This window comes from Lampris incognitus, chromosome 15 (assembly GCF_029633865.1).
Source record: "Lampris incognitus isolate fLamInc1 chromosome 15, fLamInc1.hap2, whole genome shotgun sequence".
Taxonomy (NCBI): Eukaryota; Metazoa; Chordata; class Actinopteri; order Lampriformes; family Lampridae; genus Lampris; species Lampris incognitus.
The window spans coordinates 42,169,122-42,187,753 of NC_079225.1; the positions used below are offsets into that span (position 1 = coordinate 42,169,122).

Sequence of the window (18,632 nt, forward strand, 5' to 3'; positions counted from 1 at the left end):
ACCCCCTCTGCCGATCTGGGGAGGGCCGCAGACCAGTAACGTAGCCAGAAATTTGCTGGTGGGTGGTCGTACATGAAACTAGGTGGACAAATTAAGTTTCTTTAATAGGCCTATGTGTATATATCCATAACAACTACATTGTAGCCTTTGTGCAAGTACATAGTTGTTATATCCAGGGGACACTTTTATGACTCTGCTCATAAACCAATAAATCACTCAGACACAGGGCTACAATCAACGTCGGTCTTTACTCGAAGCCTTCAATGAACTTTTTTAAAACAAACATCCGGGTTTCCCAGCATGCATCGCTCACACACCTCCGGCAAGTAGCGTAGGACAAAAACATAACAATAGTCACATGATATTACCACGTGTATTTTGTGATCGCCAGTTTTGTAATTACACAAGCCAATGTTTAGTACAATATGGATTATATATGTATGTACTTGTACAGTTACAATAGCGTTACTATGTTTATACACAGGTATTAGACACTTACAAGTAGCCTAGATAAGAACAAGAACATATTATTGCCTACCATTGTTGTCAAAATCACAGCACAAGACGACGTGGCTTGGTGTTGAACATTGAAATAATTTCATCATAATCCAATGATTCGGTCAGTTCTCTTCCAATTGAGAGCGGTGACAGATTGTTGAGGCGGCCTGTGAGCACTGACGCCCTGTTGCTCGTTTTGATCCGACTGACAGTCGAGAAAAGACGTTCTACTGTGCAGCTCGTAATGGGCAGAGTGATGATGGCTCCAAGGAGACTGTTCATGCTGGGAAATATGTCTCTAGGACAGCTGTCAAGAACCTCGATGAGGGATGGATATATAGAACGACCCTCGCTTACTTTTCGGTTAAGCTGGTGTAAAAAAAAAAAAAAACAGTTCTGCATCCTCCACAGAAACACCATAATGTGTGCAGGGTGGCTGTATCGCTGTCAATTGACCAAATGAGTCCGATCGGGGCAGACAGGCCTTCATTATCCCATATGATTCGTTCTGAAAACGGCTGTTGAGCTCTTGAAGTTGTCGGTCCAATATCTCGTTCCATAAGGCCTGTAGATCAGAGTCGCTCCTAACAGATGCTGCTTTCCCCAGTGTAGATGTAACGTGCGCGTCCCCAAACCTGGCTGGCAGGTTTCTGTTTTGGGAAATGGTGACGTCCCAGTGGTAGATTTCATGTTTGGCCATTAACTCCTCAGTAAGCTTGATGACTTTATCAAACTCACCGGTAGAATCGTGAAAGCACTGAAACTGTCTGTGAGGCCTTCGATAAGATCAATGCAATCTGTGATTGACAGAGAGGGGGACCGTCATCCTTTGGTAGGAAAATCACTGGCGTCAAATAACTTGGAGAACGTGACTAATAAGAACACAAATGTTTTGGTTCGCACTTGCTGTAGGAGAGACTCTGCGTCAACTTTAGTCTGACCTGCGCTGTCAGCGAATTCAGCGAGAGTTTCCAATATTGCATCAAACGGAGTTAAAACTTTATGCACCGAGCCAGACTTTGAGCTCCATCTGGCGTCAGTGGGCCTCTCCAGTTCGAGACACGGTCTGTGTGGGTGCAGCTGCTTTTGAATTTCTAAAAATCTGGCGTGCCAGGTTCGTTTGAGTCATGAAATGATACGGACTGTTCAACATTTCCAAAAAAAGTGGCCACGCTAGGAGATGCCTTCAACGCCGTACAAAGCCCAAGGTTTAAGCGGTGTGAGTTACAATGTACATAGATTGCTATGGGGATCAAAATTGTCTGAACCCCACCTCGACTACCAGACATAACCGCGGCCCCATCAAAACTGAGTCCAACACACAAGGCAGGGTCTAGTTCTAGTGCTGTCAACACCTCCAAAATCTTTTCAGAGATCCCAGTCGCCGTCATGTCCCCAGTTGCAACAAACCCGACTGCTCTCTCCTTCGATGCACCCTTGTAAGGATATCTTACACAAACAGCAGCTAGTTCTCGTTTAGACAAATCTTTACATTCGTCCGCCAATATGGCAAAATATGCGTCCGGTTGTTGGTGTAGCTCTGCTTTAATCTTTCTGAGAAGGAGCGACGCAGCCGTTTCCAGCACTTCATTCTGGATATCAGGGCTCACGAGAGTCGCGTTTTTTGGGAGCTCGTCTAGTAGTCGCTTTTTAATCTTGGGATCATAACTGCAAATGAATTTGAAAATTTCAAGAAAGTTGCCCTTATTAAGAGTTTCCTTGTTCTCGCGGTGGCCACGTAATGGTATGTCCTGCTTGGCACACAAAAGCACAATGTCCATTATTACTTTGTTGTGTGCTCGATTCCTTTCAATAAAGGACACATTGGCTGCATGTGCGTCCCTAGTGAGCCGATTAAGGATATTTCCTCATCCTGACTCGTGGCTTTCTCTAAAGGCCTTGGCTTGACCACTGCAGAAGAATGTGCTTTGCTAGCTTCATGTTTAGAACATATCTGGTTCATGTATTTCCAGTCATTGAAACCAGTCTTAATGAACCGATCTTCCATGCCCGCATCGGGAAAATGGCGGCATGGTTGGCAAAACACAGCATTTCTCGGTATACTATACTCCATCCATTTAAATCTTTCATACCATCGACAGGACAACCTTCTGTCCTAGTTGGCCGTTCTTGTAGCAGGGAATGTTTGCAGCCTAGGCTCAGAAGCTGGCTCATCTACCGCTGATAGGTCTGTGGGGGCGAGTGGAGCAGTGGCACCTGTGTCGGTAAGTTCCGGTGCGTGGGCTGGGGGCCATGACTGCTGGTAGTGGAGGGGGAGAAGGCCCGGTTGTTCTGGATTCGGTGGCAGAAGCATGCTTGACGACTTGAGGCGTGTCCTCCTCTTCTAAAGTATGTCGTGTTCTTTCGAAAAAATTGAATAGAGAGCTTTGTTTGGCCATTTTAACGTAGGCTATTCTACTTAAGCTAGCTAGCTAGCAAGCAAATTATACTCACGCACACACAGCACTTAAGCAGCACTTCGGGATCTCGCAGCTACGCAGACACAAGCATGTGCCTTGCAACGTGATAAGATGATTGGGTGGGAGTGGGGTCATAAAATACCTAATTAAATATTGATATATTTATGAAATATATGGAGGCTGGTGAATAATATTAATATGAGGGTTAAAGGTTTTTTTTTGTTTTTGTTTTTTATTACATTAAAAAAGAAACTGATTGAACTGACCAAACTGATTGGGTGGGTGGTGGTTCCAAGTGGGTGGCGGCTGCCCACCCACGCCCACGCCCACCCGTGGCTACGCGGCTGCCGCAGACTACCACATGCCTCCTCTGATACATGTGGCATCGCCAGCCGCTTCTTTTCACCTGACAGTGAGGAGTTTCACCAGGGGGACGTAGCGCATGGGAGGATCACACTATTCCCCCCAGTTCCCCCTCCCCCCTGAACAGGCGCCCCGACCGACCAGAGGAGGCACTAGTGCAGCGACCAGGACACATACGCACATCTGGCTTCCCAGCCGCAGACACGGCCAATTGTGTCTGTAGGAATGCCGACCAAGTCAAGTCAATTTTATTTCTACAGCCCAATATCACAAAGTACAAATCTGCCTCAGTGGGCGGTAACACGGGGATTCGGACCGGCAATCCCTGTGTTGCTAGGCAACGCAATAGACCGCTACGCTACCCGGACGCCCCTAGGTTCACATGAGATTTAACTGAGATTTCTTGTTTTGTTTTCCCTACCTCCTCTTATGAGACCTTTTCAATGGCAGGTGGGATGAACAAGGGAAGTAAAGGGAAATAAACTGAGACACATCTTATTATATATAAAGCAAGAGTGTATGTTTGTAGGTTCGCTTAAAACTCAAGAAATACTCATTGTAGAACAAAAAGAAAGGTATCTTTAGAATCAGCACTTTCCAAGGATTGCACAGTTCGAAAAATATTTCAAAAACCAAGTAAAAAATGTGATTTATTTGCAGAAGCTTGATGAGTGGATTGAAAATTATGACATCTGATAATTTTCGTTAATAACATTAGTTTATTCGACATTCGTTTATCACATGTATCATATCATAAATTATCCTATATTTCACCATTGATTATATTGTAACGATCGGATCATGTTGGTTGTTTTGGTGCGAACATTTTCCCCGGGCAATGCCAGGTACCTCTGCTAGTTAGATGTATAAGCCTTGTGAAGTTGGACTGATCGTCTGTCCTAAAGACAACACATTTGACTGCCAGCTGTTTGGTTTGCTCCCATCTTTGTCTGGCAATGTGCTCTAATATATCCTATGTTCAGGTGGTTGTGATGTTTGGACTGAAGATGCTTTGTTATTACACGTTATAGTGAAAGAGGCTCAAGAGGAGATTATATCTTCACACCTCTTTTGTGGGAATTTTTGGCTGTGTGCAAATACAATCAATAAATGTGTCCAGATGAACTGATTCACCTCTCTGTGATTTCCTTACCTGGATTATTGAGCATGCATAAAGACACTCCGCTGGAATATTAAACATGCCATTTTGCATATGCAGGCAGATATATTTGATATGTATCAGTATTATGCAAAATTCCCTGGTTATCATGATAATAATATTCCCCACATCACCTGCATATTCAGAGCTTGTCATGTCTTATCTGTTTGTTAGCTTAACACTCTTAACTTGGCTTTGCTGCTGTGCTGAATATGTAAAACACTATCTGTCGTATCGTTATCCTGAGAAAGCCCTATACTGGCATAATATTGATTATACCAGTGACGGGAAGTGCCAAAAGGGGACATGTTGTCCTCATTTGCATGTAAATCTCCAGGAAATTAGCTTTCGGGTAGTTAACCAGCTCTGGTGGCGGTGTTATGGGCACTGACCTTTGGAGAAGCCCAGTTTCTGGGAGACAGTGCGTGCGATCTTGGAGGTGGTGGCATCGCTGTAGAGGTACACCTCGTCTACGCTGTGCCAGTCGACGTGGCTCCGGCTCAGCTTTAAGCTGTGGATAGCTGGAAGAGACAGAACCGCAAAGAATGGTGATTAACACAGAGTGATGGATTTCAAAGACCCTAATTAAGATGAGTCATGTCTCATCGGACTTCAGCGTTCATGTTGATCCCCCGATGGTGTCTGTGTGTGTTTTCTGTGTGTATAGCAGAGTGAGAGAACCACAGAGAGACAGCCAGTGATGATATGCAGGGGAAGATGGTGGCACAAATTCACGTTTGTGGTGGCCTCACCCAGTACCGTCTTTGTCCACGTCTGCGTCTAAATTTGTCTTTGTTTGATGGCTGGGAGAGCTGGCGTTGGATTGGCTGGGAGAGCTTGGTCTGCTGCATCCTGTGGGCCCAGGGACCATGGCCCTGCCTGGAGCTGTGCCCGAAGAGGTAACAGGGAGGGTGGTCTAACAGGACGTGGCAGCAGGTTAGGCTAAGCTAATTGCAGACCGGTAGTTCCGATAACACCGAGGGCGGTCTGGTGGCGACCTTGCCTGGCCTTGACTGTGATTTTAGTGTTGTCGTGTGGAGTGCGGGGAGGTGTGTCAAAGGTGTCTGGCTGGGAGAGCTGGCGCTGGATCGGCTGAGGGAGCTTGGTCTGCTGTGTCCAGTGGGCCCAAAGACCACGGCCCTGACCAGAGCTGCGCCCGAAGAGGAAACACAGAGGGCGGTCGGACAGGAGGCGGAAGCGAGGCAGGCTAAGCTAACTGCTAGCCCATGCAGACTGGCAGTTCCGACAGTCATCCTGGCTGGCGTTCGTTCTCCTGGACAGTGATTTGTTTTTTTGTTTTTTTTTTGTTTAGTTGAGATATGTGTTAGTCTGGATACGTGTTCTTGTACTTGTAGTTTCTGGATATGTGTTTTTATCTTTGTGTTGCACTGCTGAGGGCTGGGGGAAAAGATGCTTCATTTCACTTCATGCGCGCAAGTGCATGAAATGAAACGACAAATAAAGTGTTTCCTATTTCTGATGAAGTGTTTCTGATAAGGGAAAAAAAGCACTTTTTAAATGTGTGTGTGTGCGCGCGCATAAAGCCCTGTTGCATTTAAGTTCATGAGTGACGTCACGACTTGTCCGTACACTTTGTCTACAGACTGCCTGTTTTCACATGCACTTCCTGTCAGGTGAGCTCCTAAGCGTCCCATTGGTTCAGCTGTGCTCAGCTAAAACAGCGTCACCTGACCTGCTTGTTGTTGAGACCCTGAACTGAATGGCAGGGTCACAACACACACACACACACAGTCTCTTAACCCCTCATTCTCTGCACCCCTCTACCCATCTCTCTCTATACTTGCCTCTCTTTTCTCTCTCTCTCTCTCTCTCTCTCTCTCTCTCTCTCTCTCTCTCTCTCTCTCTCTCTCTCTCTCTCTCTCAGAGTTTGCTCACTTGGCTTCTCTTTTATGAACGTGTCTCTATCACTACCCACTCTTTTTCACATACATACATTCCTCCACCACCTTTCTCTCTCTCTCTCTCTCTCTCTCTCTCTCTCTCTCTCTCTCTCTCTCTCTCTCTCACACACACAAACACACACTCCTCCGTACCATCCTTGCTGTCCACTGTGGCCGTCACCACCTCCGTCTCATAGGTGTCCCTCATCTGTTGCCCCCGGAAACAGGCCAGGTGCTCCAGCTCGATCTGATCGCTCTCGTCCTCCTCCAGGGGGAGCCACGTGCCGTCGATGAACCACTGGCCGCGCATCACAGGTATCCGGTCTTGCTCTGAGGAAGACATCGGAGCGTCAGCTTCGTCACACTGTGTTTCGTCATGCAGGCCTGGGCTTTGGGTCATTTAAAAAAGTTCAGAAAAAATGCTTTATCGGAAAACACAAAAAGAGAAAATGGATAGAAGCACAAGTTTAAGAGGGGGGGTCGACCTGCTGAAAACGTTTCCTTATGAGAGGAAAAAAAGAGAAAACTGAATGAATTAAAGTGACGAAGAACGAACGGAGACAGAATGCTGTATGGAGAACACGGCAGGCTAAACGCTATGGCAGCCATTAAAAACTGGGAGGATGTAGTATTTACCATGGTAGTACAGAGGTGGTATAATGTACTCTCGCTTAGCACGTATTGGGGGGTTGATTGCACCAGTTTGGTCTTGTGGGCCATTATCATGCCCCTCTGAAGTAATAGTAGGACTGTTCATAGTAAAAGTAACAGAAATAGTAATAGTGGCAGTAAGAAGTAGTGCTAGTATTACTAGCTGTGTCAGTAATGGTGGGAGTGGTCGGCTTGGGAGGTCGTGTGCAAACATATCGGTAACAGGGCACGGTGTCTGGCGGCGTGGTGGCCCAGTGGTCAGCGCCGTCGCCTCACAGCAAGAGGGTCCTGGGTTCGAACCCCGGGGTAGTTGAACCTTGGGGGGGTCATCCCAGGTCATCCTCTGTGTGGAGTTTGCATGTTCTCCCCCTGTCTGCAGTGGATTTCCTCCGGGTGCTCCGGTTTCCCCCACCACCAAAAAAAAAAAAAAAGAAAAAAGAAGACATGCATGTTAGGGTTAGTACTCCTGTCCGAGGCATGGCCAGACCTACTGGAGTTGGTCCCCGGGCGCTGCAGGGCGGCTACCCACTGCTCCTAGCTACACAGCGAGGATGGGTTAAATGCAGAGTTTAATTTCCCTAGAGTATATCAAAATAATAATTAAAAAAAAACCACCTATGGGTGAATAGCTTTGGGAGAAAGATGGACCCCCCCACACACACACACACCTGAAAGCTGTTCAGTATGACACTTTCACTAGAGCCTTATTGTTATTTGTAGTCTAGTGGCACTCATGGGCCTTGTAGTCTTTGCAGTAGACATCTGGTAGTAGTAGAAGAACAATAGACTCTGTTTCTATTTCAACCAACACACCACTGATATCAATAAACGCTGCCAGTGAAGACTATCTGTCATTCATAAACTCAAGGCACTTTCTGCCGAACCTCGCCTTCTCTTGCTACTGTACGAACGAGTACTACTTCACCGCTCCGCCTGATTCTTCACCATTCTAACAGTCACCGACAGCAGCCGGCTCATCCGCGCCCGAAACCATCGGCCCTCCCATCCAGAACCTGTCGGGACCTCCGCAGCAAAGCCATGACACACAGAGCACCAACCATAACTCAGGACCCCCCCCTTCCCTCTCCTTAACCCGTTCCTCGCCTGCTTCCGTCTGGTCTGAGGTTCGGGTCCATCTCCTCAAGACGGACCGCTTTAAAAGGAGCTTTGTTCCTTCTGCCTAAATGGCTCCTTGGTGTGGATGTGTGGGCCCTGTGGTGGACTGGCGGCCTGTCCAGGGCGTCTCCCCGCCCGCCGCCCAGTGACTGCTGGGATAGGCTCCGGCATGCCCGCCACCCCAGTTGAGATAAGTGGCTTGGATAATGGACGGCTGGATGTCCCTTCTGCCATTGAAGTTCTAAACTCACCGAACCTCTGAACTCCCGTGTTCATGTATTAGTGTCTGTCTGTCCTGTGGGACAATAAAGTATTTACCTATCTGGTGTTACTGTCTATGGCAGCATAGAGGCATAGTAGATTAGTACTGCTAATACTATGGGCAGAGGCAGCATGTTGTCTACTAGCTTGTTACCATGCATGCCTACAGACAGGAGGGCTGTTCCACCTGCCCCATAAAACAAAAAAAGCCCAAAAAGTCCAACTAAGGTGTACTGCATGGAGCCCAGCAGCACGTGGTTCCCTCAGAAACTAAATAAGCTCACATACACACCAGCAAATGATGTTTTAGTATATTGTGTGGTGTATCTGTAGCAACCTGCATTAGACATCCTGTGCCAAGAATGAAACGGTGTGCTTATTTAGGGGGGGGGGGGGGAGGAGCCATCGCTTGCAGGAGGCTGCCTGCACTCCTGCCCCAGACCCGCCAGAACAACAAAGCGAAGGACGGGCATGCTTACGGTTCCAGTAGACGGGGTAGCACTCTTTCTCCTTGATGTCCACCTCATAGAGACCTCCCCTCACGCACACAGCCTCCACGCTGATGCTGACGCCGTCCACATCCCTCTCCTCCGACACGGACACGCGCTCCCCACCTCCTCCTCCTCCCTGCACCGCCGGCTCCGTCTGACCGGGGCCCCCCTCCGCCACGCCGTCCGACCCGGGCGGGTCATCGGCCCTGGCCGACGGCACGCGGCGCCTCACCTTGTCGGGGTTCAGCTCGCAGAACCTCCGATAGGCCACCTCCACTTTCAGCGAGTCGTGCCCGACGAACGGCTTCCACGTCCGCTTGTCCTCTTTGTAAAACCAGCGCACCTCCTCCGGCCCCAGCTCCGTCACCACCTCCCCGCGGTGCCGGGAGCTGTTGGACCGGTTGCGCTTCTTGGCGGCGACGTTGCCGTCGCTCTCCGTGTAGTCCGGGTCCACGTCGAGGTAGTCCGACCCCGGGTCCGGATGAGGACGGTAGCCCGCGTAACGTCCCTCCTCCACCAGGCCCAGCATCAGGCCGTCCTGGGAGAGGCGGTGCTCCCCGCGCAGCAGAGGGAGGTGTCGGTCCAAAGCGGGCCGTGGTGCCGGGTCCAACTCCGCCGCCGGGTCGTCGTAGCAGGAGACGAACACGTCGCTGGCCATGTCCCAGTCGCCGCCGCCGCCGCCCGAGTCGTTCTCCGAGCTGTGCCGGCGCACGGCGGGCTTCTCTTTTATACCGCTCATGTCTCCGGGAGGGGGGGGGGGATCAGCCAAGGCACGCGCGACGCGGAGGTCTCATCTAACCCGCACGCCGACTGAACGAGAATCAGACGATCGTCAGCGAGCCGCTAGCGCTCCTGTCTGCCATTAGGCGGCCGCGGCGCACCAGAACAGCGGATTCCAGCCCCGTCCCTCTCCCCGCATTTGGCACCATCAGAGCGCCGATGCCGCCACCGGGAAATCTCAGCGTTGGATCGCTTCAGAAATCATTCGCCAGCGGTTTTGTTGGGGTGGGGAGACGGGGGGGGGGGGAGTTTTTTTTGTTCGGTTTTGGGGTTTTTTTGGGGGGTTTTTTAGGCGATCCATCTCGCCCCCGCGTTCACCTGTTCGCAGCCCATGTCCTCAAACGCCGGATCGTCCCGTTATCGATCGACGTTTAGCCAGCGCCACGAAGCTCCGCCCATCCCGACGCCCCGCCCAAGGCCGCGTCACAGCGCCCGGGACCTCGCAGGCCGCCGTAGTCGGATGCGGAAGCGCCTGTCAACCGTTTAGCAGACATGGATGTCTTCACTTTATATACTGTATAGAAATGTTTACATACTGTTCCCTTTGGCACTTTGGGTATATCTATGTAGTTTTGGATGGAATGTATATTTGCCATGTTTGTTTTGTAATGAACTTTCTTCAAGATTCTGTACATGAATATGAACAATGTTCAATAAAAATATATATAGCTATAAAAAAAGGATGTCTTCACTTTATACCAGGGGGAGTTTTTTTGTTTGTTTTGGGGGTTTTATGTTTTTAGGCGATCCATCTCGCCCCCGCGTTCACCTGTTCGCAGCCCATGTCCTTAAACGCCGGATCGGCCCGTTATCGATCGACGTTTAGCCAGCGCCACGAAGCTCCGCCCATCCCGACGCCCTGCCCAGGCCGCGTCACAGCGCCCGGGACCTCGCAGGCCGCCGTAGTCGGATGCGGAAGCGCCTGTCACCCGTTAGCAGACATGGAGGTCTTCGCTCTATACCCGGGGGTCCTGTTATAAATCGGATTACTGAATGTGAAGTGACGTGAGATGGCAGGCGTGTTTCTGGTGACTTTGTTCGAGTACTCCCCGCTGTTTTACATCAGTGTCATTTCGTTGTGTTTCGTCGTCACCGCCGCCATGGTGCTCGGCTGGTGAGTAGTTCCTGTTTTAGCTTTCGTGTCTTAGTAAACTGTGTTTAGTAAACATGTGGCTGTCATAAACCTCGACACCACGTACATAGTTCATGTTGCCAGACAAGTCATTTCATATTAACCCCTTAAGAGTTAACCGAGCTTTCATGTAACCGCGATCAAATCCCGTTGCATGGCAACGGTAACACTCCTCTGCTGCCTTACTTTAAACACCCGCTGTGAACCCTCAACGAGACGAGAGGAAAGCGGGTTGCTAAAAGTGGACGTCGTCTTATTAGACACCTCGCTTCACACAGAACTGGCTGATTTAGACGATTTGTAATCTCAGCAGCAAGATCCAAATCCAGCCCCCTTCCGCCTTGTTCCAGTACCATATGAGATGGTGCGTTTGTGTGTTCTGTGGCGCATCTAAAGCGTGCGCTGCAAAACGTGCCATCTTAGAAGCAGAAATGAGCTAAGTTGCAGTCTTCACAAACCCTGCTGTTTTCGTAGGCCACGGAGCTGTGTTTTGGTGGGGGAAAGGTACATCTACACACCCCTGGTAAAATGGCAGGTTTATGTGATGGGGGGGGGGGAAGAGAAAGTGAAACCAACATAAATCATGTTATAACTTTCACACCTTTAATGTGAAATCGCAACCCATAAAATTCAAGTGAAAAATCAAACTGACAACTTTTTTGGGGGGGGGGCAACTTATAAAAACCTAGATGTGCAAGTGTGCACACCCCTAAACTAATATTTTGTTGAAGTACCTTTTGATTTTGTTACAGCACAGGCTATCAGCTTGCCAATATTTTCCCCACTTTTCCTTACAAAAACATTCTAGAGTCATAAAATTGTGACGGCATCTCCTTTGCACGTTGGTTTTCTTTTGGTGAAGCCATTCCATTGTTGATTTTGAATGCATGATTTTCTACACCAATGCCGTTTTATCAACATATCAATCAATCTTTAGACCAAAACATAGCACTATCACAGCTGCACTGAAGGTAGTAAATGACATTTCTGTTGCACTTGACAAGAAGAAACATTGTGCATCACTCTTTTTTAATCTCTCCAAAGCTTTCAACACATTTGACCATGATGTTTTAAAACTTGGATTTCTTAACTCAGGACTCTTGGAGCAAGCAGTCAGTTGGTTCTCAAACTGCCTTAGTAATGGTATCAGTGCATTAGATATGATGGTCTATGTTCTGATATTGTATCCTACATACAAGGATGTACTACAAGGTTCTGTATTAGGTCCACGATTATAATTGTCAAAATGTATACAAATAATCTGGGTCAAACTGTGTCAGATGCAAATTTCCATTTTTATGCTGGTGACACTGTTATATACTTCCGTGCAGCATTTCTTGTACAGGCCATTGAATACTTGCAAAAATGCTGTTGTCCAAAATACCCTACTTCAGCTGAAACTCGTCATTCCTAATGCAGATAACACCAAGTTCATGTTGTTTACCAACTCTAACAATATGCCACAAAGTATACCTTCGGTGGTCACACTTGAGGGAAGTGAGAGAGGTTGTTAACTTGTAAATATCTGTATTTTGATTGATGACCCCCTCATTTTTAAGCCACATGTGCAGTACCTGGTGAAAAGGCGGAGGCTAAAACTTGGTTTTTATTTGCGAAATAAGTCGTTTTTCTTTTCATGTTAAAAAGCGACTTGTTGCCACCACTTTGCCTGTGTTTGACTGGTCATCTTTTATATATGCAAACCTCTGCTCAGTCAGTGTCTTCATAAGGTTCTACACAGCTTACCATGCTTCCTTGAGGTTCATTACAAACTGTAAAGCTCTGACAGCCCAAAAGCACAATGCTGCCACCACCACACTTCACCGTGGGTATGGTGTTCTTTTGGTGACCTGGTGTGTTGTTTTTGTGCAAAATATACCTTTTGGAATGATGGCCAAAAAGCTAGGCCTCATCAGACAATAACACATTTTTTCCACATGGTTTTGGAGACTGGATGCATCTTTGCAAAATTTAGCCGGGCTTGGACGGTTCCGTCTTGCCACCCTGCCCCACAGCGCAGACACGAAGAATATGGGAATTGTTGTCACATGTAGGAAGAAACCAGTACTTGCCAAAATTCCTGCAGCTCCTTCAATGTTGCTGTAGGCCTCTTGGCAGCCTCTGACCAGTTTTCTCCTTGTCTTCCCATCAAATTTGGAGGGACATCCTGTTCCATGGTATATTTAATGGCTTGGAAATCCTTTTGTACCCCTCTTCGTGTTCGATACCGCTCAACAATGAGATCCCGTTGATACTTGGTAAGCTCTTTATGGACCGTGGCTTTTGCTGCTGGATGCAACCAAGAAGATGTCAGGGAAGTCCTACAAGAACAGCTGAATGATATTTGTGGTTAATCAGTCACTTTAATTGATGGCAGGTGTGTGCTACTATTTAACATGAGTTTGAATGTGATTGGTTAATTCTGAACACAGCTTCATCACCAATTCTAAAAGGAAGTGCACACTTATGCAGCCAGGTTATTGTAAAATGTGTGTGTGTGTGGTAGGGAGGGTCCCCTTGATTATTTTTCACTTTATTTTCAAAAGTTTCAATCTCACACTAAGGGTGGAAAAAGTTCTGACATGATTTAGCTTGGTTCATACTGAAATGCTGAAGATAGTTTGTTTTTTTCTACTTCAGAACAGTTCAAGTCCTTTCTCTTCTTCCTGCTGTGCGTCCCAGCGAGTGAAATCCCTTGTATGTGCAGACTTGGTTTGACAGCAATAAAAAAACCTCAAATGAACTAAACATGAGATTAGGCTTGACTGTAAACTCTGAGACTGAAAAAGATTTTCTTGGACATTATAACACTTTTCAGCTTTTGTTTTGTTAATGAATGAGTTAAATTATGAAGGATTATCTCACCGCTAAGCTTGTTGCATGTACCTAGGTAGTTTTGGTAGCATGGTCCAGATAAAGACACAATGACATGGACACGAAATTAAGAAAGGGGGAAAAACTAATAACATTAACAATCTGTGAGAAAGAATTTACACAACTAAGAATCTCAAGAGAGTTAAGAATTGGGTAAGGATAGGTATAATATCACTCTGTCATAATTACGTTATCCCATCTCACGTTCCCCAGGTTTGGTTTTGATGTTCCGGTGATCCTGCACAGTTCAGATGAAACAGAGTCTGTCCTACCTGCCCCAGAGAAGAGGATGGTCCAGGTGACCAACCCCTTTGCCCTGGAGATGGGCTCTGGCCTGGCCTCTGTCGCCGGTGAGAACAGTCACTGATCATTTCCATTAGTGTTCTTTGTCTGGCTGGTGAGGTTCGTGTTTTGTGGCATTGGTGGTAATAACAGCTGTTCACCTTTCCCTTAAAGACGGTGCATCCTTGAGGCCTTGCTGCCTTGAGCCCTGCATCCTGACCTGTTTCTGGGGCTGTGGGGTCCATGCCCTGCAGGAGGCGCTACAGGCCCACCAGTATGGCCCCCGGCTCAGCAACCCCCAACAGTTCAAGGAGGCACTGTCTTTCCAGTACCTCCACTGCCAGAGCTTCCGGTATCCTTCATGATGTGTTAGAATTAGCGTGTATGCGATAGTTTGTAGTCCCAGCCATTAAAAAACAAATGCACCAATTACACTTTGGATTTAAGAATCCACCACAAAGCGCACACAGCTGTAATACATAGTCCACATGCATGGTGTAGGTTTAGTTCAGTAGCGTGCAGTGAGGTCCATGGCTGGGTAGGCAGTGAACTGTATTTATTTGTGCCAGAGAGACTCTGCCTCAGCAGCCTGCATTCACAAATGCTAGCTTTGGGAGCAAGCCATCCTGAATAGGGCATGCCTTTTATTGATAAAACAACAAGTTTTACGTGATTTTTTTAAAGTATTTTTTACAACAATCTCAACAAATTAAAGTTAAAATAAATAAATAAATAAACAAGCATTTTTTTGGTGACTATCATGATATTTCTTTTTTTTATTATTATTAGCCTGGGTGAGGCACTGCCTACCCTGCCTGCACATCGCTGGTTTGGTTGTAGCTGTACGGCTGGTCCACATTGCTTTCATTGCAGTTCTGTGTGTTACGGTGCTTTACCAAACCCTCAGACTTGGCAGGGAGGACAGACAGCCGCGCCACACGGAGATGCCTGCTGAGCTCGCGGTCACGGATTTTGGTCCTTTGCCGAGAGAGCGCTACCCGCTAGTAGCCGTGCTGACGCTCGCAGAGCCAGAAGCCAGGGAGACGTACAACATTGTTGGTCCTATTTACTACTTCAAATTCACTGACAGCGTAGCTCTAGCAGCAGGAATTAGTTTCAGGTCAATTCAAAGCTTCACTGCAGCCTAGGGGAGCTTTCACCTGCAGACAGATCGCATAAAAACATACATTTTAGGATGTCTCTAAAGGTCTTGTGTAACACACAGATAAGTCAGCATATGCTTTATGGACAAACTGCAGTTGATAAGACTAGAATATAGTGGAAATGACTTACCTGCTACAGGTGGGACCACATGGATAATTCCTGTCTTACTTCATAACCTTAAAAAACTCTCCAAGACGTTCTTCATATTCCCCTCGACCCCTACTGTACAAATACTAATTCAATGACTTCCTCCATTCCTCTCGGTACCAAATCCGGAGTCATTTGGTGTCTGTCTTCAGTTCGCTAGCGTCTTTACTTGTCATCTCACTTCTTCTCTCTCACACATTGTTTGATGGCGAGACGTCTTAAGAAGCGCTGTGGACGTTTCTAGTATGCCTCGTCGTTTGTATACCAGTACTTTAGACTGGGTGGATATGCCAACACATTTACATTGGAACACCAGAGAGCAACATTAGCCTCTAATTTCTCAATCTCCTTCAGGTGGCCAGTGTCACAGTTGTTCACATTCCTGATGAGAAGTATGCACTTTCTGCAAGGATCCTATTCCAGCACCTTCTCACCTCACAAGGGAACATGTATGAGTTGAAGGTACGTCATGTTTCGGTTGTTATCGTTGCTCAGATTATCTCGTATTTATTCAGATTTCCACCTTCCTTTGAGCAGTTTGATTGATTCATTTTCCAAAGGCAATGTTGGTATTGTTTAAACTATATCAGTGTCATTCATTAGCTTATTTTATCTCTTCTTCGGTCCTTAATTCAAATGTAAACCAAAGCATCGCTCCACTACCAAAATACAAAGCAGGATTGGAAGCTGCTATCTCTCCCAAACTGATTGACAGGTCTCTCAATACACAGACTAACACTAAACAACAACCAAATCTGGGTTTCTAACATTTCCTGACGCTGTAAAAAGTTTCCTCACACCACTAATGGTTGTAAACCCAGGAGGAAAACAGACCCATATTTTCAATTACAAATAGTTGAGAAAGACACAAAAGGCTTATTTTCAATCTATAATTCAAACCACTCCCATTACATTTGTAAATATGCCTCCGTTTTATATGGTCAAATAAATCACAGCTCGGGCCTTTAAAGAACAAGTTGACTAACCGATTGTCCAAAACAGAACACTGGTGTCATTGACACATGTGGCACCTCTGTCTTCCGCCCCCAGCCTCTCTTCATGTCAGCTGAGAGCAGCGACGTGTCCGGGTCGCCCGAGCCTCAGCCTACTGCCGAGGTCCAGGAACTGCAGGACACGGAATGCGACGAAGGCGGTCCGAGGATGGAGGAGGAAGAAGAGGAGCCGGACCGTCATGAGAGGAGAGGCAGGGACTGTGTGGTGTGTCAGAACGCGCCCATGAACCGCGTGCTGCTGCCCTGCAGACACGCGTGTGTGTGCGACAGCTGCGTGTCGCACTTCCAGCACTGCCCGATATGCCGGGCATACGTGCTGGAGTCCTTCACCCTGTCTCAGAGACCTCCCGCGGAAGAGGACCTCAACCCCACCATGGAGGGAGAATAAGTTTCCATTTAACAATTATTTATTAACACAGTATTGTCTGTGTTGCGCGATACTGTACAGCGAGTATAACGAGTCGGCTCTAGTACGAGTGTACTGAGCAAGTGAGCATGTCATTGATTAGCCCTATTTGTGACCCCATCTCTTCATAACGTGCTGTTACTATGAGATAGGGTCACATAGCCTAGGCATTGACGGAAATGAGTTAAATTATATCACCGTTTTACCTGTTTTCAATCAGGTGTTGCATTAACATTCTACCCTACTGGTAGGGTGGAATGTTAAGCCAGGGTGAAATCTGTGTTTAAATTACACATTATGATGATCTGTGCCGTTGATTTTGAGTTTGAAGATGGCTCGGCATGCAGCACTTCTTTGCTGTGCGTTATGGTAACACAAGTGCAGTAGACCCCAGCCCAGTGCTTTTTTGAACGTCGCTGGGCATTACCGTAATGTACAGCGAAGAAGTGCAGCAGGCTGAGCCATCTTCAAATTCAAAATCAGCAGCACAGGCAGTCAAAATGTGTGATTTAAACACTGGTTTCACCCCGGCTTAACATTTTACGCCACCAGTAGGACTGCAGAGAGCTTTAGGAACATGAATATACCCTGAAAGAGAGACTGACCTGCCCTTTCTGAACACATTTTTTAACATTGGGGGTTTGAATCACAACTGAAAATAGGTGTGGTTTTATGAATTCAAAGCTATTGGCTACTGTCTTCCTGGGTGGGTGGGGCTCGGTACCGCTCGTCACTTGTTATTTACAAAAAAAATGTCGGATAGTGAGAGGGAGATCCTCTGCGAGGATTACAGTTTCGAGGAGGAGGATTCGGTGATACAAATAACTGTTAGATAGATGGCAATACGTCGTAGCAAGATCGATAATAAAGTCTCAGCAAAACAGCACAAACTCGAGCCAATTAGCTAGCAGGAGGGGGTGAAAGAAGGGCTTCTCTGGTTTTATAGCATCTCGCTACGGACACACCCTATATGCAAATTGACTGGTGTCTACGTATCCACCGGCACAATTTGTCATTGGACACCATCTACAGTCAATCACGGATCTCTTGAGCGGCGACTGAATTGCTCCGTGGTCACATTCCAACTCGGAACATAGCCTATCAATAGGACTTTTCAGATTTTGATGTCAGCATCACTTTAAAGATGCATAACTGATTGAAAATGAGCAAAAAAAATGACCTTTTGAAATTATGCTTCATGTTAAGACTATGTCTATGATAAACTTATGTGACCTCCCCCATCTCAGAGTAACAGGATATGAAAAGACGGGGTCACAAATGGGGTTAGTGGTTTATAAGTTTGTAAATAATATAGTTTTATTACAGTCTCACACACACAATGTGTACCCCACGGTGTGATATATAGCTTTTAGAAAGTGTTCACACAGAAATGGAGCATTTACCTCTTCTAAGACAAGGTCAGTGTTTGTCCAGAAGCTTCACAGATCCTTGTTTTAACGGATTCTGTGCGAATGAAGGTTTAATTTTTGAAACGTGTGCCAATATTAATGCATGTCCTTCCTGGAAAGCTCTTTATCGAGGAATTATTAGTTTCAAATGCTTTGAGTTGAATGTATCAATGGGACAAATGCAAAAGCTCTGCATAATAAATGGAATAGCAGCATGTGAGAGTATACCAGTACATGTGAATACTGGTTTCCAAAGCAATGGTCCTGAAATAATAAAAAATAAAAAAAAATCATGGATGCCGCATGTTTTACAAGCTCTTTAGCTCATCTTCCCAAAGGGGACCAACACCTCTGTAGCAAACTTCCTTTTCATACCCCCGTTTGAGTCCATTATAATGCTATTATTTCTGCCTCTTCTAAGTCTAAGCCATAAAATGCTACGTTTATTTTCTACAAATCGGGTCCCATAAGACGCAAAGTAAATGATGAATTAATTGATTTCTGTGTCACGAACACTATTAAACATAAGAGAAGGTGACGGATACTAGTTATGTCGACTGAAAAA

The 18,632-nt window shown here is 46.7% G+C and overlaps 2 protein-coding genes across 2 annotated transcripts in view; one reads left to right on the forward strand and one right to left on the reverse strand.

Moving 5' to 3' along the window:
• Window positions 1-9,778, reverse strand: part of ddhd1b (DDHD domain containing 1b) — a 29,939-nt gene extending 20,161 nt beyond the window's left edge. The window contains exons 1-3 of the mRNA XM_056294227.1: window positions 8,849-9,778; window positions 6,495-6,671; window positions 4,833-4,961 (exon numbers count right to left, since the gene is read on the reverse strand). Coding sequence (XP_056150202.1) covers window positions 4,833-4,961; window positions 6,495-6,671; window positions 8,849-9,599 — 1,057 coding nt within the window. The 5' untranslated portion in view covers window positions 9,600-9,778. The remainder of the gene's footprint in view (window positions 1-4,832; window positions 4,962-6,494; window positions 6,672-8,848) is intronic.
• Window positions 9,779-10,554: 776 nt separating this feature from the next.
• Window positions 10,555-16,867, forward strand: cgrrf1 (cell growth regulator with ring finger domain 1). The gene is made up of 6 exons (XM_056294955.1): window positions 10,555-10,754; window positions 13,860-13,996; window positions 14,103-14,280; window positions 14,836-14,983; window positions 15,594-15,701; window positions 16,290-16,867. Exons 1-6 carry the CDS (start codon window positions 10,651-10,653, stop codon window positions 16,638-16,640), a joined length of 1,026 nt encoding a protein of 341 aa, XP_056150930.1. The 5' UTR covers window positions 10,555-10,650; the 3' UTR covers window positions 16,641-16,867.
• Window positions 16,868-18,632: the final 1,765 nt, after the last annotated feature.

Coding starts and splice junctions, on each gene's coding strand:
- cgrrf1 (XM_056294955.1), top strand. CDS start 10,651: ATGGCAGGCGTGTTTCTGGTGACTTTGTTCGAGTACTCCCCGCTGTTT. Junction 10,755..13,859: donor GCCGCCATGGTGCTCGGCTG/GTGAGTAGTTCC, acceptor CACGTTCCCCAG/GTTTGGTTTTGATGTTCCGG. Junction 15,702..16,289: donor GGAACATGTATGAGTTGAAG/GTACGTCATGTT, acceptor TTCCGCCCCCAG/CCTCTCTTCATGTCAGCTGA.